Genomic DNA, 20,670 nt, shown 5'->3' with positions numbered 1-20,670 from the left:
CCCCTAATCTAAACCAGCTAACCTAACAAACCCCCCTAACCTAACCTAGAAGGCCCCCGGTCACAGACCCTAGACCTACCCCTAAACTAAACCAGCTAACCTAACAAACTCCCCTAACCTAACCTAGAATGACCCCGGTCTCAGACCCTAGACCTACCTAAACCTACCCCTAATCTAAACCAGCTAACCTAACAAACCCCCCTAACCTAACCTAGAAGGACCCCGGTCACAGACCCTAGACCTACCCCTAAACTAAACCAGCTAACCTAACAAACCCCCCTAACCTAACCTAGAAGGACCCCGGTCACAGACCCTAGACCTACCTAAACCTACCCCTAATCTAAACCAGCTAACCTAACAAACCCCCCTAACCTAACCTAGAAGGACCCCGGTCACAGACCCTAGACCTACCCCTAAACTAAACCAGCTAACCTAACAAACCCCCCTAACCTAACCTAGAACGACCCCGGTCTCAGACCCTAGACCTACCTAAACCTACCCCTAATCAGTACCTCACGGAAAAGTAAAGGTGAATCACATTTAGCACACTTAACACTTATGGGTAATACTGAATGCTCTCTATGAAACCTATTCACAACCTCTGGAGTACCATTATAACTTCCATGAAATCGAGCGATCACCTCAAAATACGAATAGCGACATATATTGCACACCTGCACCGGAGGATCCATGACAGTTAAGTAACGAGAGTGCTGAACGTATAGAGACCGGCAGGTTTCAAAATCGAAAACAAACGACAATCAGGCATTTCTCCCACAATGAAATAGGTAAAAAAAAAATACTATCGGTTGCAATGGTATATTGCACGAAAAACAGATCCTTGGGATAAGAATGAGAGACAAAATTAATCGTCCGATATTTCCGTAAGCCTTTCCTTACGATAGTTTCTACAAAAAATTTCTTAACAATATGGCCAGGAATGAATGATAATTTGATTAAGCGTGAACATTGGCAGAGACGAAAACAAATTATAAGGGAAAAAAATAGCCAACGATAACTCTTGAAAAAAAAACTCTAATTTCATTGGAAGAGCGACATTACTAGCAGGAAGCCAATAATAACTCTTGAAAAGATCCCAGTAGTATTTTGATTGGAGGAGCGATATTAGTGGGAGGAGGAAATGCTCATTCAAGCAAATATTGTCACATTACGCAATGGGGAGGAGCCAAGTAAGATGAAAACAGATATACAAACTAACAAGAGCTACCTTGCGTGCCCATGGAAAGATATACACTAAACTTAGAAAAAGTCAAGACCTTCAATACCTGAAATATTTTTTTTCTCTGTAAGTATGCATTAGCGACAATAATGTATTGGGAAGAAGTGTTTTGTTATCACGTGCTTTACTCGGGAAAAATATTAATATAATAGATTTCCCATAATGATTGAAACTGTAATAATACAAAAAAAAAAAAAAAAGTTTTTGACTACGGACGACGGTTAAAGTTTGGACAAACTTGTAATATACTTATTTCTTTCTTGCAACTTTTAATTTCCAGACATGAAACTCTTCAAAATATAATGATGGTGCGGGCAGCAAATCAGTCATTTAAAAGACATATCAATAACTAATTATGGGTTCCAACTTACCATGTGGTTACTTCTAGGCACCACTGTAATTTCCGTCTTTATTTCATTTTTGCACCTTTGCAGGCAAATCACTTCACTGCTGAGGTATTCTCAAAGCATCAATTCATTGGATAGGGTATTACGAGTGTCATTTCTGAAGAGATCGTAATTTTTTCTGTAAGAAACAGTAGTTTTTTTCCTAGGTTACATTACCATGGAATAATATACAAAATTACCTTTTTTTTCTCTATCCAGTAGTGGGTGCCTCCCTTTTCCTCACTGGTGCTCCTCACATAGAAAAAAAATGGCACTATGGAAGTGGTGCCATACCAGGACCGTAAGTCTCTACCTTTTCAGCAATAGTAAGCTCTCCTTCCTGAAATTTCCTTATTTTTCTTGTTTCTGCCTCTACTTTATCGCTTTCTTTTAATATCACAATTTAATTTTTATCACTTTTTTCCGTAACTTTCCTTGTTTCTTTGCAGAACTTCACTATGGCTGTCTGAACTTGCCGGATTCCTTGATTAAATCTTACCACTGCACAGTATATGCTAAAAAGAAACAAAAAACAAAAAAAAATGGCCAGAGAAATCGTAAATAACTGATCACTTCAGGAGCGAAACTACAACAACCTTCCTTCAAGGGAATCGAGATGCTACTAATTTCCCTGGCTGTAATTGCTTATTGTATGGTGGACTTTGGTCAATTAGTGTTTCTACTAAAAGGAAAAAAAAATGTCAAAAACCACCAGATTTTTAAGACATAATGACATAACCAGCAATTGCAGATAAAAATAAATAAATTTTTTTATTACCGAGGTGCATACATTCGAAAGCGTCACGCCCTCTCTTTAAAGGGTTGCAACTCTGTCTCTTTAAACACATCTACAAGCTACTATAAGCGCTCAAATATTTCCCATACTATTTTTGAAAGTTAAAAGATTAGAAATATTGAATGTTTCAGAAAAAAAACTTTTATTTTCGTGCCTTTTTCGGTTTAGTGCCCCTTAGGTATCCATTAAATTTATAAAAACTATTCAGTTTTTTGTTCTTTAAGTGTCTTTTCAGGTAGCAGTGTATCTGAAAAGGAAGAGGAGAGATATGCACGAGCCATAAAAGGAGGACTCAAGAGGACAGCACAGGAAGTGTTATGTGAAATGAAGAATTTCAGGTTTTTTTTTTCTACTTTTTATTGTTGGAGGCTCACTCTGGCTTTTAACATTTTATATTTACAATTAGGATTATAGCTTGGTTAAAAAAAGAAATACGCGAATACAATAGTTATCCCTTTTATTACGTTTTCTGCATTATGTTTTATCCAGCAAAATCTTTTTCTGCAATGATAAACTTAAATAGCCCTTATTGTAAGAAACGCCGCGTGTTAGTAAAATTGCGAAGTGCAATAGTAAAGCGTAGTCCTGGTGATTAGTGTCTACTTTGAGTTTAAAATCTTCAAAATGTAAGTGTGCTAAAGCATGCGTGGCTTCAAAGAGAATTAATCTTTGTTTATGGGCTGTTGCGTGACAAACTTATATTCATATATCAATCACTTTTCCATCGACTTAGAATCAGTCCAATGATCAAACCTAAAACTTTTCTTAGACTTTGAAGAAGTTGCCAAAATGGACAATTATTTTTTTTTCCCTTTTCGGCCGAACAAATTTGTTACTGCGGCCCTACTTTAACGGAATATAACAAAATGATCAACGGAAACTGCATTCTTGGAAACTTCAACATTGTAGGCCTTTGATTTATCCCCCATGAAAAATCTTGTGCAACATGCATAACAAAGAAATTCAACAACTGTGCCGCAGATTAATATCTAGATAAGGAATAAGAAATTTGATAGACCGTAAGTTATTGTCCAACAAATTAAAATGAGAATCAGAAGTTGAAGACCAGACAGGAGAACAATACCCGAAACAAGGCAGAATGAAGGAATTTAAAACACTTTATCAGAATAGATTGCTCACCAAGAATCTTACAAGACTTTCTCAATAAGCCAATCTTTTGTGCAATTGAAGAAGACACAGACCTAACGTGTTTCTCAAAAGTAAATTTATTGTCGAGAATCACACTTAAAATTTGCATTTAATTTGTCCTTATTTACATTACTTCTAATTTTATTTTGGTGGAAATATTCGGTGTCAATTGCCCTCCTGGTGGTAATGACTAAGGGTGTGTTGCTGGATTCTGTTTTTCTGAGGGAAATTTGGCCTGTGGTCAGTTGTTTCGGAATGTCGGAATGAAATACATTCTCACTAAGGGGTTAAAACTTATCAAACTCCTGCTACAGTCATTCTCTCTCTCTCTCTCTCTCTCTCTCTCTCTCTCTCTCTCTCTCTCTCTCTCTCTCTCTCTCTCTCTCTCTCTCTCTCTCTGAATAACACCAGAACATAAATCCATAGAAATTAATTTCTATAAAGAAACTCTTTTTATTAGACCAATGAAAATCTATTTGGAAAAAGATGTCATTAATAGACGGATGGTAATAAGAACTAATATTTTGAAGAGAGTAATTCTGAACAATTTAGCAGTTTCGATATCAGTTTTTCTTGGCAACATAAACCCTGACTTCCACCAGCTGGAGATGATCTACGTCACTGCTAACCTTCTTGATGGCAAGGAATCTTCCGGCAATGCCTCTGAGATTGGAACAAATGACGTGCCCCTGGCTGACGTCGTAAGGACCTTTGTAGGTGGACATCAGAGTATAGGATGACAGATCACCAGTTAAAACCAGTCCTTGGCCAATACGGATCTGAAAAACAAAGAAATCTTTTATTATGATCATTTGATAAATGACCAGTATAGACAGTATTCTTAGACAAAACTCTGTGCCGGTTTAGTTTGTGGCCTACCTTTCGAATATGGCCTACGAAATTCTATTTGTTTTAGTATGTGGCCTACCTTTCGAATATGGCCTATGAAATTCTATTTGTTTTAGTATGTGGCCTACCTTTCGAATATGGCCTACGAAATTCTATTTGTTTTAGTATGTGGCCTACCTTACGAATATGGCCTACGAAATTCTATTTGTTTTAGTATGTGGCCTAACCTAACCTAACCTAAACTTACCTAACATAACCTAACCTAACCCAACAAGCCAGGTAGGCTACATAGTAAACCAGAATAAAAAAAGGTTGGCCACATACTAAACCGGCACCAAAAACTCTCTCTCCTATGTCGGCATTGAGAAATGGCACACATGTTACGGCTCTATTCATCTTTCAAGTGCCAAATTAATCATGATCAACCTGTTTTAAAAACATCACGCATTTGATATCAACGGTTATCATCCCCTTTAACCTTTTTCAATTCATATACAACATGCACACTTTAACTAAGACACTCCGTCATGCATTCTATTTTTGGAATATAGTTTTACTCTTCATGTATTTCATATCTATTTTGTGGCTCAACGCATCTCTCACCTAACCTTCTTCCATTATCGTTAGTCCTAAATATCTATATGAATTCATCATCATCATCTCCTCCTGCGCCTATTGACGCAAAGGGCCTCGGTAAGATTTCACCAATCGTCTTTATCTTGAGCTTTTAATTCAATACTTCTCCTACTTCACGCTTCATAGTCCTCAGCCATGTAGGCCTGGGTCTTCCAGCTCTTCTAGTGACTTGTGGAGCCCAGTTAAACGTTTGGTGAACCAATCTCTCTTGGGAGTGCGATGAGCATGCCCAAACCATCTCCATCTGCCCTTCATCATGATCACATCCTCATACGGCACTCGAGAAATCTCTCTTATAGTTTCATTTCTAATCCTGTCCTTCCATTGAACTGCTAATATCCTTCTGAGGTCTTTGTTCTCAAATCTACTAATTCTATTGGAGATTTAACCACTTCTATTATTCTCTTGATCTTATGAAAATTCTTTTCATAAAATTAGATTTCATTTACCACCATAAACTTAATCTTTATTAAGTCGATATAAATCAAAACCATATCATCTACTAATAAAAGTAACTCTTCTTCTCTTTCTTTCTTCTTCTTTGTTTACATCTTTTCCCACTTCTATGTGGGGTCGATGTTTCTGGGCAGCTTTCTTCATCTACCTCTGTCCCACACCTCATCACCGGTTAATCCTTTTGATCGAAGGTCATCCTTGATACAGTCCATCCACCTTCGTTTTGGTCTCCCTCTCCTTCTCGTTCCCTGTACCTCCATTTCCATCACTCTCCTCCCAATATACTGTTCATCTCTTCTCATGACATGACCATACCACCTCAGTCTACTTTCTTGGATCTTATCTGATAGTTTTCTAACTATCTGACGCTTTCCCCAACTTCATGAATTACTTCCTCCACAAAGTTACTTATCAGCAATTAAATATTTTCTTCCACATGATACCAGGTCCTTTCCCGTTTACACATGAACTCACATATGTTTTACTCGTTTTTTAATCACTCACACGGAATTATATTCTTCATCCTTTCTCCTTAGCAACCACCTTTTTGTTTTATTATCAATTATATATATTTTTTTTATACAGTGAAATTAAAGTCTGCCATAACTTTTACATTAGTGTACTTAATCTGTTCACTACACTCGTAAGGTGATAAATTTTGAGTGTCGTAAGACTAGTAAATTTGATTATACATTACCTAAAGACTCTTCCCTTCACTCTCAGTCTTCTCACACATCAGTTTATCATCAGATCCACATACTTATTCAATAATTATTCTCTATCATTCATTCTCCTATCTCGTAAGTTCTCAGTCAAGACTCTATAATATACTTACCCTGCCGTGGGTTAGATTTCTCTTGCTTGAGGGTACACTCGGGCACACTATTCTATCTTATTTCTCTTCCTCTGGTTTTGTTAAAGTGTTTATAGCTTATAAAGGAGATATTTATTCTAATGTTATTACTCTTCTTAAAAGTTTAATTTTCCCTGTTTCCTTTCCTTACTCGGCTATTTTCCCTGTTGGAGCCCCTGGGCTTATAGCATTGTGCTTTTCCAACTAGGGTTGTAGCTTAGCCATTAATAATAATAATAATAATAATAATAATAATAATAATAATAATAATAATATAAAGTAATGCTGTGATTTTATTTCTAAAAAATGGAAAACTGATTTCGCTTATCCTTTCCATTAAACTTTTCTGCTATCCAAATATTACGAATAAAAACTCAAAAGCACTTTCACTTCCCTAGTGGAGTCCCTCTCTGGTAGTCCATGTATTCCTATTATCAATCCTTTTTAGTGAGGCAGATTTGCACCGACTCGCAGGGGTGCCCTTTTAGCTCGGAGAAGTTTCCTAATAGTTGATTGGTTAGAGAAGATAATTCTAACCAGTCAGATAGCAGGAAACTTTTCCGAGCTAAAAGGGCACCGCTGCGAGTCGGAGCAAATTCGCCTCATTAAAAAATCGAGTATAGTGCCTGTCCTTTTATCATTTGTCTGTGATTCTATTATATTCAGATGCTAATATCACAAAGATCATAAAATCTAAACTAAGTCTTTCACTCTTGAATATCAGAGATGTGCTTATTTTTATCCGCTGCATTGAACAACTAGCCAAGATTCTTACTCCATTGACAAAGGAATAACGTTTCCTCAGAGAGCTTCTCTCCGTTGGCGTTTTTAATTCTATAACAATTGTTTTCATGAATCTTTATATTTTAAAGATCATGCCTGCCAGATATATATATATATATATATATATATATATATATATATATATATATATATATATATATATATATATATATATATATACACATATATATGTATGTATTTATGTCTGTATATATGTCACATATACAGACATGTATTTGATGGCCATTTTGTTCATGGATAATTCCTATTTGAAGTTTTATTTATCAGAAAGATTCATATATCTATACAATTATTTGCGTGTTTATAAGTATATATGTATAAATCTGTATATACAAATAAATAAATAAACATATATTTATATATATATATACATATATATATATATACATATATATATATATATATATACATACATATATATGCATACATACATACATATATATATGTATATATATATATATATATATATATATATATATATATATTATGGTATATATATAGTATATATATAGTATATATATGTATGTATGTATATGTATATATATATATATATATATATATATATGTATATATATATATATATATATATATATATATATATACATGCAGAAGAGCCACAGGGAAAATAAAAATATGAAATATAAGATTAAGTCCCGACTACTTTCGTGACAGTTCTTCAGAGGACTTGATCAGTCCTCTGAAGAAGTATCACGAGACTAGTCAGGACATAATCTTATATTTCATATTTTTATTTTCCCTGTGGTTCTTCTGTGTATATATATATATATATATATATATATATATATATATATATAGATAGATAGTATAAATATATATACGTGTGTGTGTCTATGTTAAAGAAAGCACTCTTTTTTCAAGAAAACATTATTTGCTTACCTCAAGATCATGAAGTCTGTGAGAACAGCAACCCTGCCTGGTAAAAATCTGGACCTGGTGAATAGTCCGAACTTCCATGAGATCAACCATCCACCATGGATGCATTAACTCAAGCTTTGATTCATACATGTTATCATTAAAAATTCCATTGACAGCGTTTTCTTTGGTGAGTCTGAAAAAAAAAAAGAGTTAACTAACTGCCTTGGAGATTACTATAAAATACATTCTATCTAAGTCAGTATTATTGTGTCAGTTATTTTACAAATTACTGAGCGAGTTGAATAATCAATTAGATAATAAGGGGTCTAACCATTGTTTTTAGTCAGCACCATTAAATATCCGTTATAGGTTATGATTGATTATTATTTCTCTGAAGGTTCAGATAATTTGTCAATATCTGTTTTTTCTCACTATTGCTAAATATAGGATACCATTTCAGGAAAAATCAAAAATTTCAAAATAGATTTATATTTTTTCTAGTTATACAAACCTGAATCCTTTTAGTACGAGCTGGAAGGGATTGCCAGTGCAGTTGAACATTTAGTTGAGGGTGTGGGAAAGAAGACCCGACCTTTCACCGGTCTGAAATCTTCTCTTTTCAAATTGCCCAGTATACATTTGAAACATAACTGCTAATAGGAACCGTAAGATATCATACTTCTCACAATGGACTTAAATTCAGTGCTTTCCCCGTGTAGAAAGCTAATCAAATGACAATCCTCACGTGCTAAACTAAACTCTGTAAGCTTCAACTTCTCCCAAGATACCCCTATCATTAAATTACATAAATAGGTGCATCACAAGTGGCTACCAAGGTGAACGCTCAAGTGAACACTTACGAAATCATGCACAGTCCAAAGCACAGAGCCTTGAATTGGTACATAATACTGTAGAGGAAGAAGCAGAGATAGTTTGAAGAGGATTGACGTACTCGTACAGACTACTGTTTCTATCCTGCACTTTGTTTGATGAACAAATATGTTCAGAGGAGAGAGGCCTCCAGCCCGCAGTCGACTTCTCCACCAGGAAAAGCCGGCTGTAGAAGCCAAGAGACTTGTTTCAAATGACTTTGAGTACATACTTCTCTAACATCTCCTCTACCTGTGTCCGCAAATCCAGGGCTTTCGGCAATGTTGGATTATCGTGTGAGGACTATATCATAAAGTAAGATGGGTAGTAAGTAGCTGCTGCCCCGAAGCAGTATGTCTCTGCTAAGTCATCCATTGGTGAAACGGGCATCACCTTACTCTAGGCAATGGGAGAGGGGGAATGCCAGCAAAAGCATTTGAGAAATATGAAATAAAAGCACCCTGTCTTTGAAAAACTAAGGTTAGCCATTGGTTTACTGACTAGTAAGCCAGGAAGGTCAAAGCCTATTTACCTGACAGCACAAGACTTGTACTTTTCCAAAGAGTCTTGGGTCAATAGCCACGTTTTCTTTGCTGCTTCTGATCACCGGTTCAGCCAGGAAATTGCATGGAGGGAGGCAATGGGGTATAAATTTTGGCCACCGACTGAGAGGCCGAGAAGAATGTGCCTTTTGCCTTGAGTTTCTCTTCCAATAGTAAAAATTGATGACTCAACCAGGATCTTATTTGGCTAGCTGGACTCGAGTAAGTTCTCAGATCCACAGATCTGACCAAGGCAAATCCAAAGAGGGTCTCCAGTCTTGAGGAGCACCAAGGTGTAAATCAAGGATTAAAGTTCTCCTCGAGGTAGATTCCATGGATGCCTCCCCCAGGCTATTGCACTTGGGGATGAGAGCCTCCATTCATGCACACCTCCAGAAACTTTATAAGGAATATTAAGGTATGTTAATCTTAGGACTTTTCTACTCTCAATACACTATTAGATCATGCATGTGGTAGTTTTTGTGAGGATGTAATTGGAAAGGGATTTGACATCAAATGATTTCATAACTCAGGGGCACGTTGTTCACTTTATCCTCTGCAGGAACGCATTTGCCAGAAAAAATTACTTATCAACTAAACCCTGACCAAAGACTAAAGGAAGCTACTGGATCTTGCTTTGATTGACTTTATATCTAATGGTCTAGACCCTAAAAGTTGACTAGAGGTTAAGAATCATCTGGATAATATCCAAAACTTGGAAAAAAGGGACAATTTAGAATAGTAACTCTCCAAAACTAAACTACTCATATAAACCTCCGAGGGCTAGGAAACATACAGAACAAAAGCTCCCTAGTAAAGAGGATACTTTAAGAAGTATTTTTGTTTTACTAAAACCATAATCTGTTACTCTAAATTAGATGAAATTGTAACTTAAAAAAAAAAATCAAGATCTAGAGAAGCCTAACAGAAGAACCATAGATGCAACTCAGCGTGGACATAGAAGACAACAATGTCCCTCATTAGGATAATAGTTCTATACAATCGAATAATTTGGATTATATACACATTTATGAAAATATCAAAACATACATGGCTGGAACCTAAAAAAAAAAAAAATTCCTTAGATGAAACCCTACACTTTTTTACCCGATTGCTGAGACGTTAAAGCTAACCTAATGTCATTAAATCCAATTAACACATTTTTATGGGTCATCTAAGACGTTTCTAGAATAGCTGAAAAGGGAAACTCACTATGAATCAGGGCTTCTTCCTTCCCAATGCAATCTCTAAACAAAGCAGTGACTTCCTAGATTCTTCTTCTTCAAGTATTTCTGTTTTTAACCTAACCTGCTATATAAAGCTTCTTCAAGTATTTCTGTTTTTCACCTAGCCTGCTATCTAAACCTTTGTCTATTTCTTTACTCCTTCCCCTCACCCATTCCTTGATACATGGCCATACCATCTTGACATTGACGCTCTTATCGTGTCAGTAATCTTTGCTAAACTGACACTTCTATTTTTTTTTAATTTGTCAACAGAATCCACCTGAACATCCTCTTTTCTGTTCGCTCCAACTTTTGCTCCTCCTCGGTTTTAACGTATCGGAGCAATATATCATCAATAATCTCAATGCGATACAATAGATCTCAAATTTAAGTTTATTTGTCATTCTCTTGTTAAACACTGCTGTAACATCCTTCATCATGCGGGAAAAAATGTCTGCGGGAGTGGATTTAATTAAGCTCCTAACTTCCATACCAATGGTTGTTGTTGTGGCCTGATTGGTAACGTCTCTGTCTGGTGTTTGCCAGACGGGGGTTCGAGTCCCGCTCAGACTCGTTAGTACAATTAGTCTCTGCAACCTTATCATCCTTGTGAGCTAAGGTTGGGGGGTTTTGGGGAGCCTATAGGTCTATCTGCTGAGTCATCAGCAGCCACTGCCTGGCCCTCCCTAGTCCTAGCTTGGGTGGAGAGGAGGCTTGGGCGCTGGTCATATAATATATGGTCTGTCTCTAGGGCATTGTCCTGATTGCTAGGGCAATGTCACGGTCCCATGCCTCTGCCATTCATGAGCGACCTTTAAACCTTTAAACAACTTTTAGAGGCGAAAATAAATAATTTTTTATGTCTAATAAAATGGGTAATTGAAATTTCTATTCTAGATTTACAATGGGTTGCTCTACATTCTCATACATACCCTTCATTAAATGGTTCGCTTGCGTGTGTTGGTTTAAACAGAGCAATATCTTCAAGATCATCTGGAGGAGGAATATCTGAGAAGGCAAAGAGACTGTAGCCCTCATTTCCATAGTATCCATTGCCTGCACCGTAGATTGTACAAATCCCCCCTGTTATGTGAAAGAAAATTTAATCACTAAACTAATTTTTCACAAGTTCAGATCAGCAGAGACTTGTTACCAATAATTTCTAGTAGTACATTTTTAACGAAATTATGGAGCGGAATTTATATTCCTCTTTAGACATGCTTAACTAAGATTTCTTTAGACAGAATGATGTTAGCATTATAATTTCACGAAAGAATCAGAATACTGAAAAAAAAAAAAATATTACTGCAAAGATATATGTTTTCACATTGTTTCTTACATATAAAATACAGAAGACTTTGCAATTGAGTAGAGATAACTCTGATGATATAGGTTCTTGTTTATGAAAATTTCATACTACAGTTTTTATCAAAATCTTCAAAATATGGATACATTCAGAGTATGATGCTCGATAACATTTCTTACATAATATTTCAAATCATATCATAAAAAGTTAGTATTTTACGAATGGAAAATGCAACCAAGGATAAAATTAATAAAGAACATGGAAGCTATATTGCAAGAATGGCCCAATTTCAAAGTTTAAATAAAATAAGGCAAGTAAAAGGCTATGCCTAACCTAATATAAGAAATGCCCTGAACATGATAAAAGCAACGCAGTTATTAAGAATCATAGTTACAATATGTATTTACGCTCACTTATTTTAAATAGAGTGTGGCAATATGTCTTATTTCAAAGATCTAAGAACATGAATATTCTGAAAAAAAAAAAAAAAAAAAATTAGTACGAAAAACAAATTATGGGAATAAATGACTCTGAATGAAACATTCATTAAAGATTTAATACTTAACTTCATATGAGAAAGCCATGGCCTTCTTTAAAGACGAATGAAATGCACACACGATCTTGGATGCGAGCTGGTACGATTGGGCGGGGAAGGCCATGTAAACTTCATCTGGTATGATCTGAGCGCTGGTGGGTACGGGTATTTGCCCTGTCCCGATGCATTGGGTTGGGGTATTAATAGGTGTCATCATGGCTTCAACCAAGGTTTGTCCTGAAGAAATGAAAACGACCCAGCAAAAAAGAAGTAACATTTCTTTCAGAGGCAGTTTCACTCTTCCGTTCATGGCTGACTTTTGCAATACCTGAAAGAAGAAGATTGTCATTTTTATATATTAAACATTTCTTACTCAAAGACAATATCAACAATTATCCATCAGTCTGATTTCCAAACAGAGAGTCTGGCCGGTCCGTTTTCAGAATAATAGAATCGTCAAAACATTATGCTAATTTCCCATCATCCAATAGTTAAAAAAGAAAATTCAAGATATCTTCATGGTTCCGTTTTCCTTTATATCCGAAAAATGTTTATATTTATACTGGCCAAAAGTTTAATCATCCCCAAACAAAAAGTAGCTTCTTAAGTTATTTACTAAGTCTTACTATGGTTCAGTATCCATCGCTTCTCACAGAGCCACTATTATTATTATTATTATTATTATTATTATTATTATTATTATTATTATTATTATTATTACTATTACTTGCTAAGCTACAACTCTAGTTGGAAAAGCAGGATGCTATAAGCCCAGGTGCTCCAACAGGGAAAATAGCCCAGTGAGGAAAGGAAAAAAGGAAAAATAATATTTCTAAGAAGAGTAACAACATTAAAATGAATATCTCCAATATAAACTATAAAAAAATAATAAAACAAGAGGAATAGAAACAAGACAGAACAACGTGCCCAAGTGTACCCTCAAGCAAGAGAACTCTAACCCAGGAGAGTGGAAGACCATGGTACAGAGGCTATGACACTACCTAAGTCTAGAGAATAATGGTTTGATTGTGGAGTGTTCTTCTCCTAGAAGAGCTGGTTACCATAGCTTAAGAGTATCTTCTACCCTTACCAAGAGGAAAGTGGCCACTGATCAGTTACAGTGCAGTGACCCCTTAGGTGAAGAAGAATTGTTTGGTAATCTCAGTGTTGTCAGGTGTATGAGAACAGAGGAGAATAAGTAAAGAATAGGCCAGACTATTCGCTGGTTGCGTAGACAAAGGGAAAATAAACTGTAGCCCCATAACTCTCTAGCGGTAGTATCTCAACGGGTGGTTGGTGCCCTGGCCAACCTACTACCTACCTACTCTATAATGTTAATCGCTTTGTTTATATTGCTTTCATATTTTTAACCATGAGACTGCAATAGGATAAAGATATATATATATATATATATATATATATATATATATATATATATATATATATATATATATATATATATATACATATACAGCATATATATATATTATTCATATATATATATATACATATACAGTATATATATATATATATATATATATATATATATATATATATATATATATATATATATATATATATATTTATATATATACATATATATATCCCATTTGGTGATGAGGTTCTTTTGCCAACGTGGGAAATATCACAGAATATCCTTTCGATGGAAAATTCTATCAATCGTTTAGGGTTAGCGTGACAATATTAGTTACCAAATAGCTTTCAAACACTATTTTTAGATCATAAGTACCAAGGGTCAATATTGCATGCTTAACACGTTTTTTTCTTTTTTGATATTCAAGGTAACATTAATACAAACCAAAATGGAAATCTCTTTTTGCAAAAATCTGCTACTCTCAATTTAATATCAAAGTCATCGGGTTCAATTTCCAGGTTAAAAATGATCTTCAATCAGCTATATGATAATAAATATGGTTTTTAATCAACTTTTATTTTGTTATGCCTAAATATATCATAGTTTCCCTTGTTGTTGAAGATAACTATATTTCTGTAGTTGTTCAATATGTCAAAAATGTAAGTGGGCTTTGATATGAACGATATTGGTCATGAGTAACTCATTATGTATGAAAAATTACTCAGTAAAGATTTTGCAATACAGATAGAAAAACTTAAATAGTTAGAACTCGACAGCTATTAAATGTTCGGCCTATATGAAAAGAATTGGTCAAAATCCTTAATAACATTCTAATTTTAATGTGTTAGGAAGCATGAGGAGACAAGTGCCTGGAAATAGTTAAATTGGTATTAGAAAGGGAGGACCTTTATTTCTGGAAAATGCTGAATGATGTGTTGAATTCCGCAGTTTTTTTTTATTTTATTTTTTTTTTTTTTGTGATAAAAGTTTGATCCAAAACTCATGAGCCCTTTTGGTAAGGCTCCGTTGAATAAGTCCCTTGCCCTTTGTACACACCCAAAGAAAGGTCACAAACTGATTGGAGACACTCACAGTAAAGAAGAATTTTAATCGTTCTCAAATTGTTAAAGTTTTTTATAGTTTATATAGGAGATATTTATTTTGATGTTTATCTTTTTAAGATATTTTATTTTTCCTTGTTTCCTTTCCTCACTGAGCTATTTTCCCCGTTGAAGCCACTGGGCTTATAGCATTCTGCGTTTCCAACTAGGGTTGTAGCTTAGCAAGTATTAATAATAATAATAATAATAATAATAATAATAATAATAATAATAATAATAATAATAATAATAAAGGCGTTATTTCCTTTTGATATTCAACGTAATTCTTATTTCAACTTGATCCACTTTAGCTTTTTTTACTTATTCTTCAGAACTGCTCAAGAAAGCGTTGTCTCAAAACTTACCAAAGGATCTGACATTTTGCTAACGCCATTTTAATCACCCTGATTTCATTTGTGTGATTTTTTTTTTTTTTTCAAAATAAAAATTTTTATTCCTTAGGGAATGCAGCAAACGGGACGAACAAAAAATAGATTTTTCTAATCTTGCACAATACTAATTAACTTGAAAATTATATAATTAAAAGAAAAAAAATACCTTTTGGTGAATCTTGGAGAACCTTACAGCTATGAGAATTCTTCTTGCAGGCCCGAATGAAAGGTGTGTAATAAACCTCCAGCTCTGGCTTACCTTAGTGAGGCTTCAAAATCGTTAATCAGTAAATATTTTCTCACGCTTAGTCAGGCCAACGAATTTATGGGAACATAACTTCACAGAAAATCAATCTGTGCAAAGGTAGTTAATGGGTTTTAAGTAATGTAAGTAGCTATATTCTTTGTACCCGTTAAATTGATTCCAGGATTTTCTTTTTTTTCTTTCTTTTGCTAAGTATTTCGAATTTAGGGGTGATGAATATTTATTCATTTCATGTAAATTATTTATCAACTTTTTTAGCTTGCCTAAACAGATGAAACACACAACAGCATAAAACTATATGTAAGTAGCTATATTTTTTGTACCCTTTAAATTGCGTCCATGATTTTCTTTTTTTTCTCTTTTGCTAAGTATTTCGAATTTAGGGGTAATGAATATTTATCTATTTCATATAAATTATTTGTCAATTTTTTTAGCTTGCCTAAACAGATGAAACACAGAACAGCATAAAACTATGAATTCTTGGTATGTAGAGAATTTATTCTCTGGATGGTTTTATAACAATCTAGATATATAATGAACAAACTACCAAATTTAACAAATTGCTTGCTTCCAAACAACCCATAGTTCAAAAACGCTAATAAGGAAGTAAATATTCATCTAGCCTGGTGTTGAAGATATATATAATTTTCAGAATCTAAGCTTATAACAAAATCAATTTTTTATGATTTTCCTAATCGGGTAGTTGAATCAGTAGAACTTCAAAAGTTCAAAGTTGCAGCAAATGCTTTTATGTTGAACAGGCTGACATAAGTTTTTTTTTTATAGTTTATATATGACATATACGTTTTGACGTTGTTACTGTTTTTAGAATGATTTATTGTTAATTTGTTCTCATCATTTATTTATTTACTTATTTCCTTTCCTCACTGGGCTATTTTTCGCTGTTAGAGCCCTTGGGATTATAGCATCTTGCTTTTCCAAGTAGGGTTGTAGCTTGGCTAATAATAATAATAATAATAATAATAATAATAATAATAATGAAGATGATGATGATAATGATAATAATAATAATAATAATGATAATAATGATAATGATAATAATAATAATAATAATAATAATAATAATAATAAATTACTACTGGCGAGGTTGTCTTGATGGTGTGAATTGGCAGTGTTGAGTGGGCCCTTTCTCTATGTCGTATCGATACCAAAGTGACAGATAAGAGAGACAGTAATTGATTCTGACTCTTAGAATCACTTAAAATTGAAATGAACCCAATTCCGCCATCATAGTCTCCTGGCTAAAAGGTTGGTAATGTGTTTGCCTAGTATTTGCATGACAGTAAATCGATCCTCGGTAATTTATCATTAAAACTTGTGAGTTTCATTCATTGAAATAAGCGATAAAACATATTTCAATAAGCAGGTCAACCAAAGATTTCAATTAAGCCCTTGACACCTGGAATGTGGAGGAACAGCGTGATACGACCAGCGCGACATAAATAGAAATGATTAATATAAAGGAGTCATAAACCGTGATTACCAGCAAGACGAAATAAAAACCATGAAACATTAAACAACGATAAAAATTAAATCAAACAACAAAAAATTTACCCGGAATAACGACAAACAGATTAAAAAAAATGATAATGAACATGAAACTATGATTCTATAGTTAACACAATTGCGACGATTTCAAAATTTTGCCATCAACATTGGAAACAAACAAAATTATAACAAAGCTAAATGGAAATCAACATATCAGTCTTAAAAAAAGAGGAAAAAGATGAAATTAATATTTACCCATAAGTATAAATGATAAAAAAAATTTTATGACATGAAAAAGAAGACCTCAGGTGAAGTGGGGTCCGACAAACCCTTGGCTACTCACAACTCAGGTAAAGGGTGGTCTGACAAACCCGTGACCACTAATACCTCAGGTAAAGTAGGGTCTGACAAACCCCACACTACAGAGACCTCAGGTAAAGTAGGGTCTGACAAACCCGTGGCTACTCATACCTGAGGTAAAGTGGGGTCTGAGAAACATGTGACTACTCACATCTCAGGTAAAGTGGGGTCTGACAAACCCATGGCTACTCACACCTCAGGTAAAATAGGGTCTGACAAACACGTGGCTACTCTTGCCTCGTGTGAAGTGGGGTTCGACAAACCCATGGCTACTCACACCTCAGGTAAAGTGGGGTCTTGCAAACGCATGGCTACTCACACTTGAGGTAACGTGGGGTCTGACAAACCTGTGGCTACTCACACCTCAAGTAAAATGGGGCCTGACAAACCCATGGCTACTCATACCTCAGTTAAAGTGGGGTCTGACCTACCCGTGGCTACTCATACTTGAGGTAAAGTGGGGTCTGAAAAACCCGTGACTACTCACACCTCAAGTAAAGTGAGGTCTGACAAACCCATGGCTACTCACACATCAGGTGAAGTGGGGTCTGACAAACACGTGGTACTCATACCTCAGGTAAAGTGGGGTCTGACAAGCACGTGGCTTCTCATACCTTAGGTAAAGTGGGGTCTGACAAACCCGTGGCTACTCATACCTCAGGTAAAGTGGGGTCTGACAAAATCGTGGCTACTCACTCCTCAAGTAAAGTGGGGTCTGAGAAACCCATGGCTACTCACACATCAGGTAAAATGGGGCCTGACAAACCCCTGGCTATTCATGCTTGAGGTGAAGTGGGGTCTGACAAATACGTGGCTACTCATACTTGAGGTAAAGGGGGTCTGACAAACCCGTGGCTACTCATACTTGAGGTAAAATGGGGTTTGACAAACCCGTGGTAACTCACACCTCAAGTAAAGTGGGGTCTGACAAACCCCAGGCTACTCACACCTCAGGTAAAGTGGGGTCTGACAAACCCTTATCAATTCATGCCTCAGGTAAAGTGGGGTCTGACAAACCCGTGGCTATTCGCACCTCATGTAAAGTGTGGTCTAACAAACACGTGGCTAGTCATACCTCATATGAAGTGAGGTCTGACAAATCCGTAGCTACTTAGACCTCAAGTAAAGTGGGGTCTGAGAAACCCATGGCTACTCACACCTTAGGTAAAGTTGGGTCTGACAAACACGTGGAACTCATACCTCAGGTGAAGTGGGGTCTGACAAACCCGTGGCTATTCATACCTCAGGTAAAGTGGGGTCTGACAAACCCGTGGTTACTCACACCTCAAGTAAAGTGGGGTCTGACAAACCCATGGCTACTCACACCTCAGGTTAAGTTGGTTCTGACAAATATGTGGCTATTCATACCTCAGGTAAGGTGGGGTCTGTAAAACCCGTGGTTACTCACACCTCAGGTAAAGTTCGGTCTGACAAACACGTGGCTACTCATACCTCAGGTGGAGTGGGGTCTGACAAACACATGGCTACTCATACCTCAGGTGGAATGGGGTCTGACAAACACGTGGCTATTGATACCTCAGGTAAAGTGGGGTCTGAGAAACCCATGGCTACTCACACCTCAGGAAAGATTGGCTTTGACAAACCCGTGGCCATTCATACCTCAGGTAAAGTGGGGTCTGACAAACCCGTGGTTACTCACACCTCAAGTAAAGTGGGGTCTGACAAACCCATGGCTACTCACACCTCAGGTAATGTTGGTTCTGACAAACACGTGGCTATTCATACCTCAGGTAAAGGGGGGTCTGACAAACACGTGGCTACTCACACCTCAAGTAAAGTGGGGTCTGAGAAACCCATGGCCACTAACACCTCAGGTAAAGTGGGGTCTGACAAACCCATGGCTACTCACACCTCAGGTAAAGTGGGGTCTGACAAACCCGTGGCTAGTCACACCTCAGGTAAAGTTGGCTCTGACAAACCCGTGTCTACTCAAATAGGAGGTAAAGTGGGGTCTGAGTAACCCTTGGCTACTCATACCTCAGGTAAACTGGGGTCTGACAAACCCATGGTTACTCACACCTCAGATAAAGTTGGATCTAACAAACCCGTGGTTACTCAAACTTGAGGTAAAGTGGGGTCTGAAAAACCCGTGGCTACCCATGCCTCAGGTAAAGTGGGGTCTGACAAACCCGTGGCTACTCACAATTCAGGTAAAGTATGGTCTGACAAACCCTTGGCTATTCATACCTCAGGTAAAGTGGGGTCTGACAGACCCATGGCTACTAACACCTCAAGTAAAGTGGGGTCTGAGAAACCCGTGGCTACTCACACCTCCGGTAAAGTGGGGTCTGACGAACTCGTGGCTACTTATGCCTAAGGTAAAGTGGGGTCTGACAAACCCATGGCTAGTCAGACCTCAATAAAGTGGGGTCTGAGAAACCCGTGGCTACTTACAACACAGCAAAAGTGGGTCTGAGAAACTCGTGGCAACTCACCTCAAGTAAAGAGTGGTCTGACAAACATGTGGCTACTCATAACTCAGGCAAAGTGGGTTCTGACAAAGCCATGACTAATCACACCTCAGGTAAAGTGGGGTCTGACAAACCCATGGCTACTCACACCCCAGGTAAAGTGTGGTCTGACAAACCCGTGGCTACTTATACCTCAGGTGAAGTGGGGTCTGATAAACCCGTGGCTATTCACGCCTCGTTAAAGTGGTGTCTGACAAACCCGTGGCTACTCAAACCTTAGGTAAAGTGGGGTCCGACAAACCCCATGATACTCATGCAGGTAAAGTGTGGTCTGACAAACCCTACGCTACTCACACCTCAGTTGAAGTGGGGTCTGATAAGCCCCACTCTACTCACACATCGGATAAAGTGGGGTCTGACAAACCCGTGGCAACTCAGACCTCAGGGAAAGTGGGGTCTAACAAACCCCACGCTACTCACACCTCAGGTTAAGAGGAGTCTGACAAACACCACGCTACTCAGACCTCAGGTAAAGTAGGGTCTGACATTGACATACCCCACGCTACTCACACCTCATGTTAAGTGGGGTCTGACAAACCCGTGGCTACTCACACCTCAAGTAAAGTGGGGGTCTGATGAAAATGTGGCTACTCAAACCTCAGGTAAAGTGGGCTCTGACAAACCCGTGGCTACTCACTCCTCAGGAAAATTAG

General features: G+C 36.6%; 2 protein-coding genes across 2 annotated transcripts; one reads left to right on the top strand and one right to left on the bottom strand.

The window, feature by feature from the left end:
• Nucleotides 1-4,134: 4,134 nt before the first annotated feature.
• LOC137643299 (uncharacterized) lies at nucleotides 4,135-12,377 on the bottom strand. The gene is made up of 4 exons (XM_068376138.1): nucleotides 12,323-12,377; nucleotides 11,616-11,766; nucleotides 8,067-8,238; nucleotides 4,135-4,350 (listed from the first exon to the last, which is right to left on the bottom strand). Exons 1-4 carry the CDS (start codon nucleotides 12,375-12,377, stop codon nucleotides 4,135-4,137), a joined length of 594 nt encoding a protein of 197 aa, XP_068232239.1.
• A 6,023-nt stretch (nucleotides 12,378-18,400) lies between these two features.
• Nucleotides 18,401-19,863, top strand: LOC137643298 (uncharacterized). The gene is made up of 3 exons (XM_068376137.1): nucleotides 18,401-18,479; nucleotides 18,899-19,486; nucleotides 19,613-19,863. The coding sequence occupies exons 1-3, from the start codon at nucleotides 18,401-18,403 to the stop codon at nucleotides 19,861-19,863; spliced, it is 918 nt and encodes a 305-aa protein (XP_068232238.1).
• Nucleotides 19,864-20,670: the final 807 nt, after the last annotated feature.

This window comes from Palaemon carinicauda, chromosome 6 (assembly GCF_036898095.1).
Source record: "Palaemon carinicauda isolate YSFRI2023 chromosome 6, ASM3689809v2, whole genome shotgun sequence".
Taxonomy (NCBI): domain Eukaryota; kingdom Metazoa; phylum Arthropoda; class Malacostraca; order Decapoda; family Palaemonidae; genus Palaemon; species Palaemon carinicauda.
The sequence above is the reverse complement of the archived record's forward strand: the minus strand, read 5'-3'. Positions and strand labels throughout refer to the sequence as shown.

Coding starts and splice junctions, on each gene's coding strand:
- LOC137643299 (XM_068376138.1), bottom strand. CDS start 12,377: ATGATTCTTAATAACTGCGTTGCTTTTATCATGTTCAGGGCATTTCTT. Junction 8,239..11,615: donor AGCGAACCATTTAATGAAGG/GTATGTATGAGA, acceptor TTTTTTTTTCAG/ACTCACCAAAGAAAACGCTG. Junction 4,351..8,066: donor ACAGACTTCATGATCTTGAG/GTAAGCAAATAA, acceptor TTTGTTTTTCAG/ATCCGTATTGGCCAAGGACT.
- LOC137643298 (XM_068376137.1), top strand. CDS start 18,401: ATGGGGTTTGACAAACCCGTGGTAACTCACACCTCAAGTAAAGTGGGG. Junction 18,480..18,898: donor CCAGGCTACTCACACCTCAG/GTAAAGTGGGGT, acceptor TTCATACCTCAG/GTAAGGTGGGGTCTGTAAAA. Junction 19,487..19,612: donor CGTGTCTACTCAAATAGGAG/GTAAAGTGGGGT, acceptor CTCAAACTTGAG/GTAAAGTGGGGTCTGAAAAA.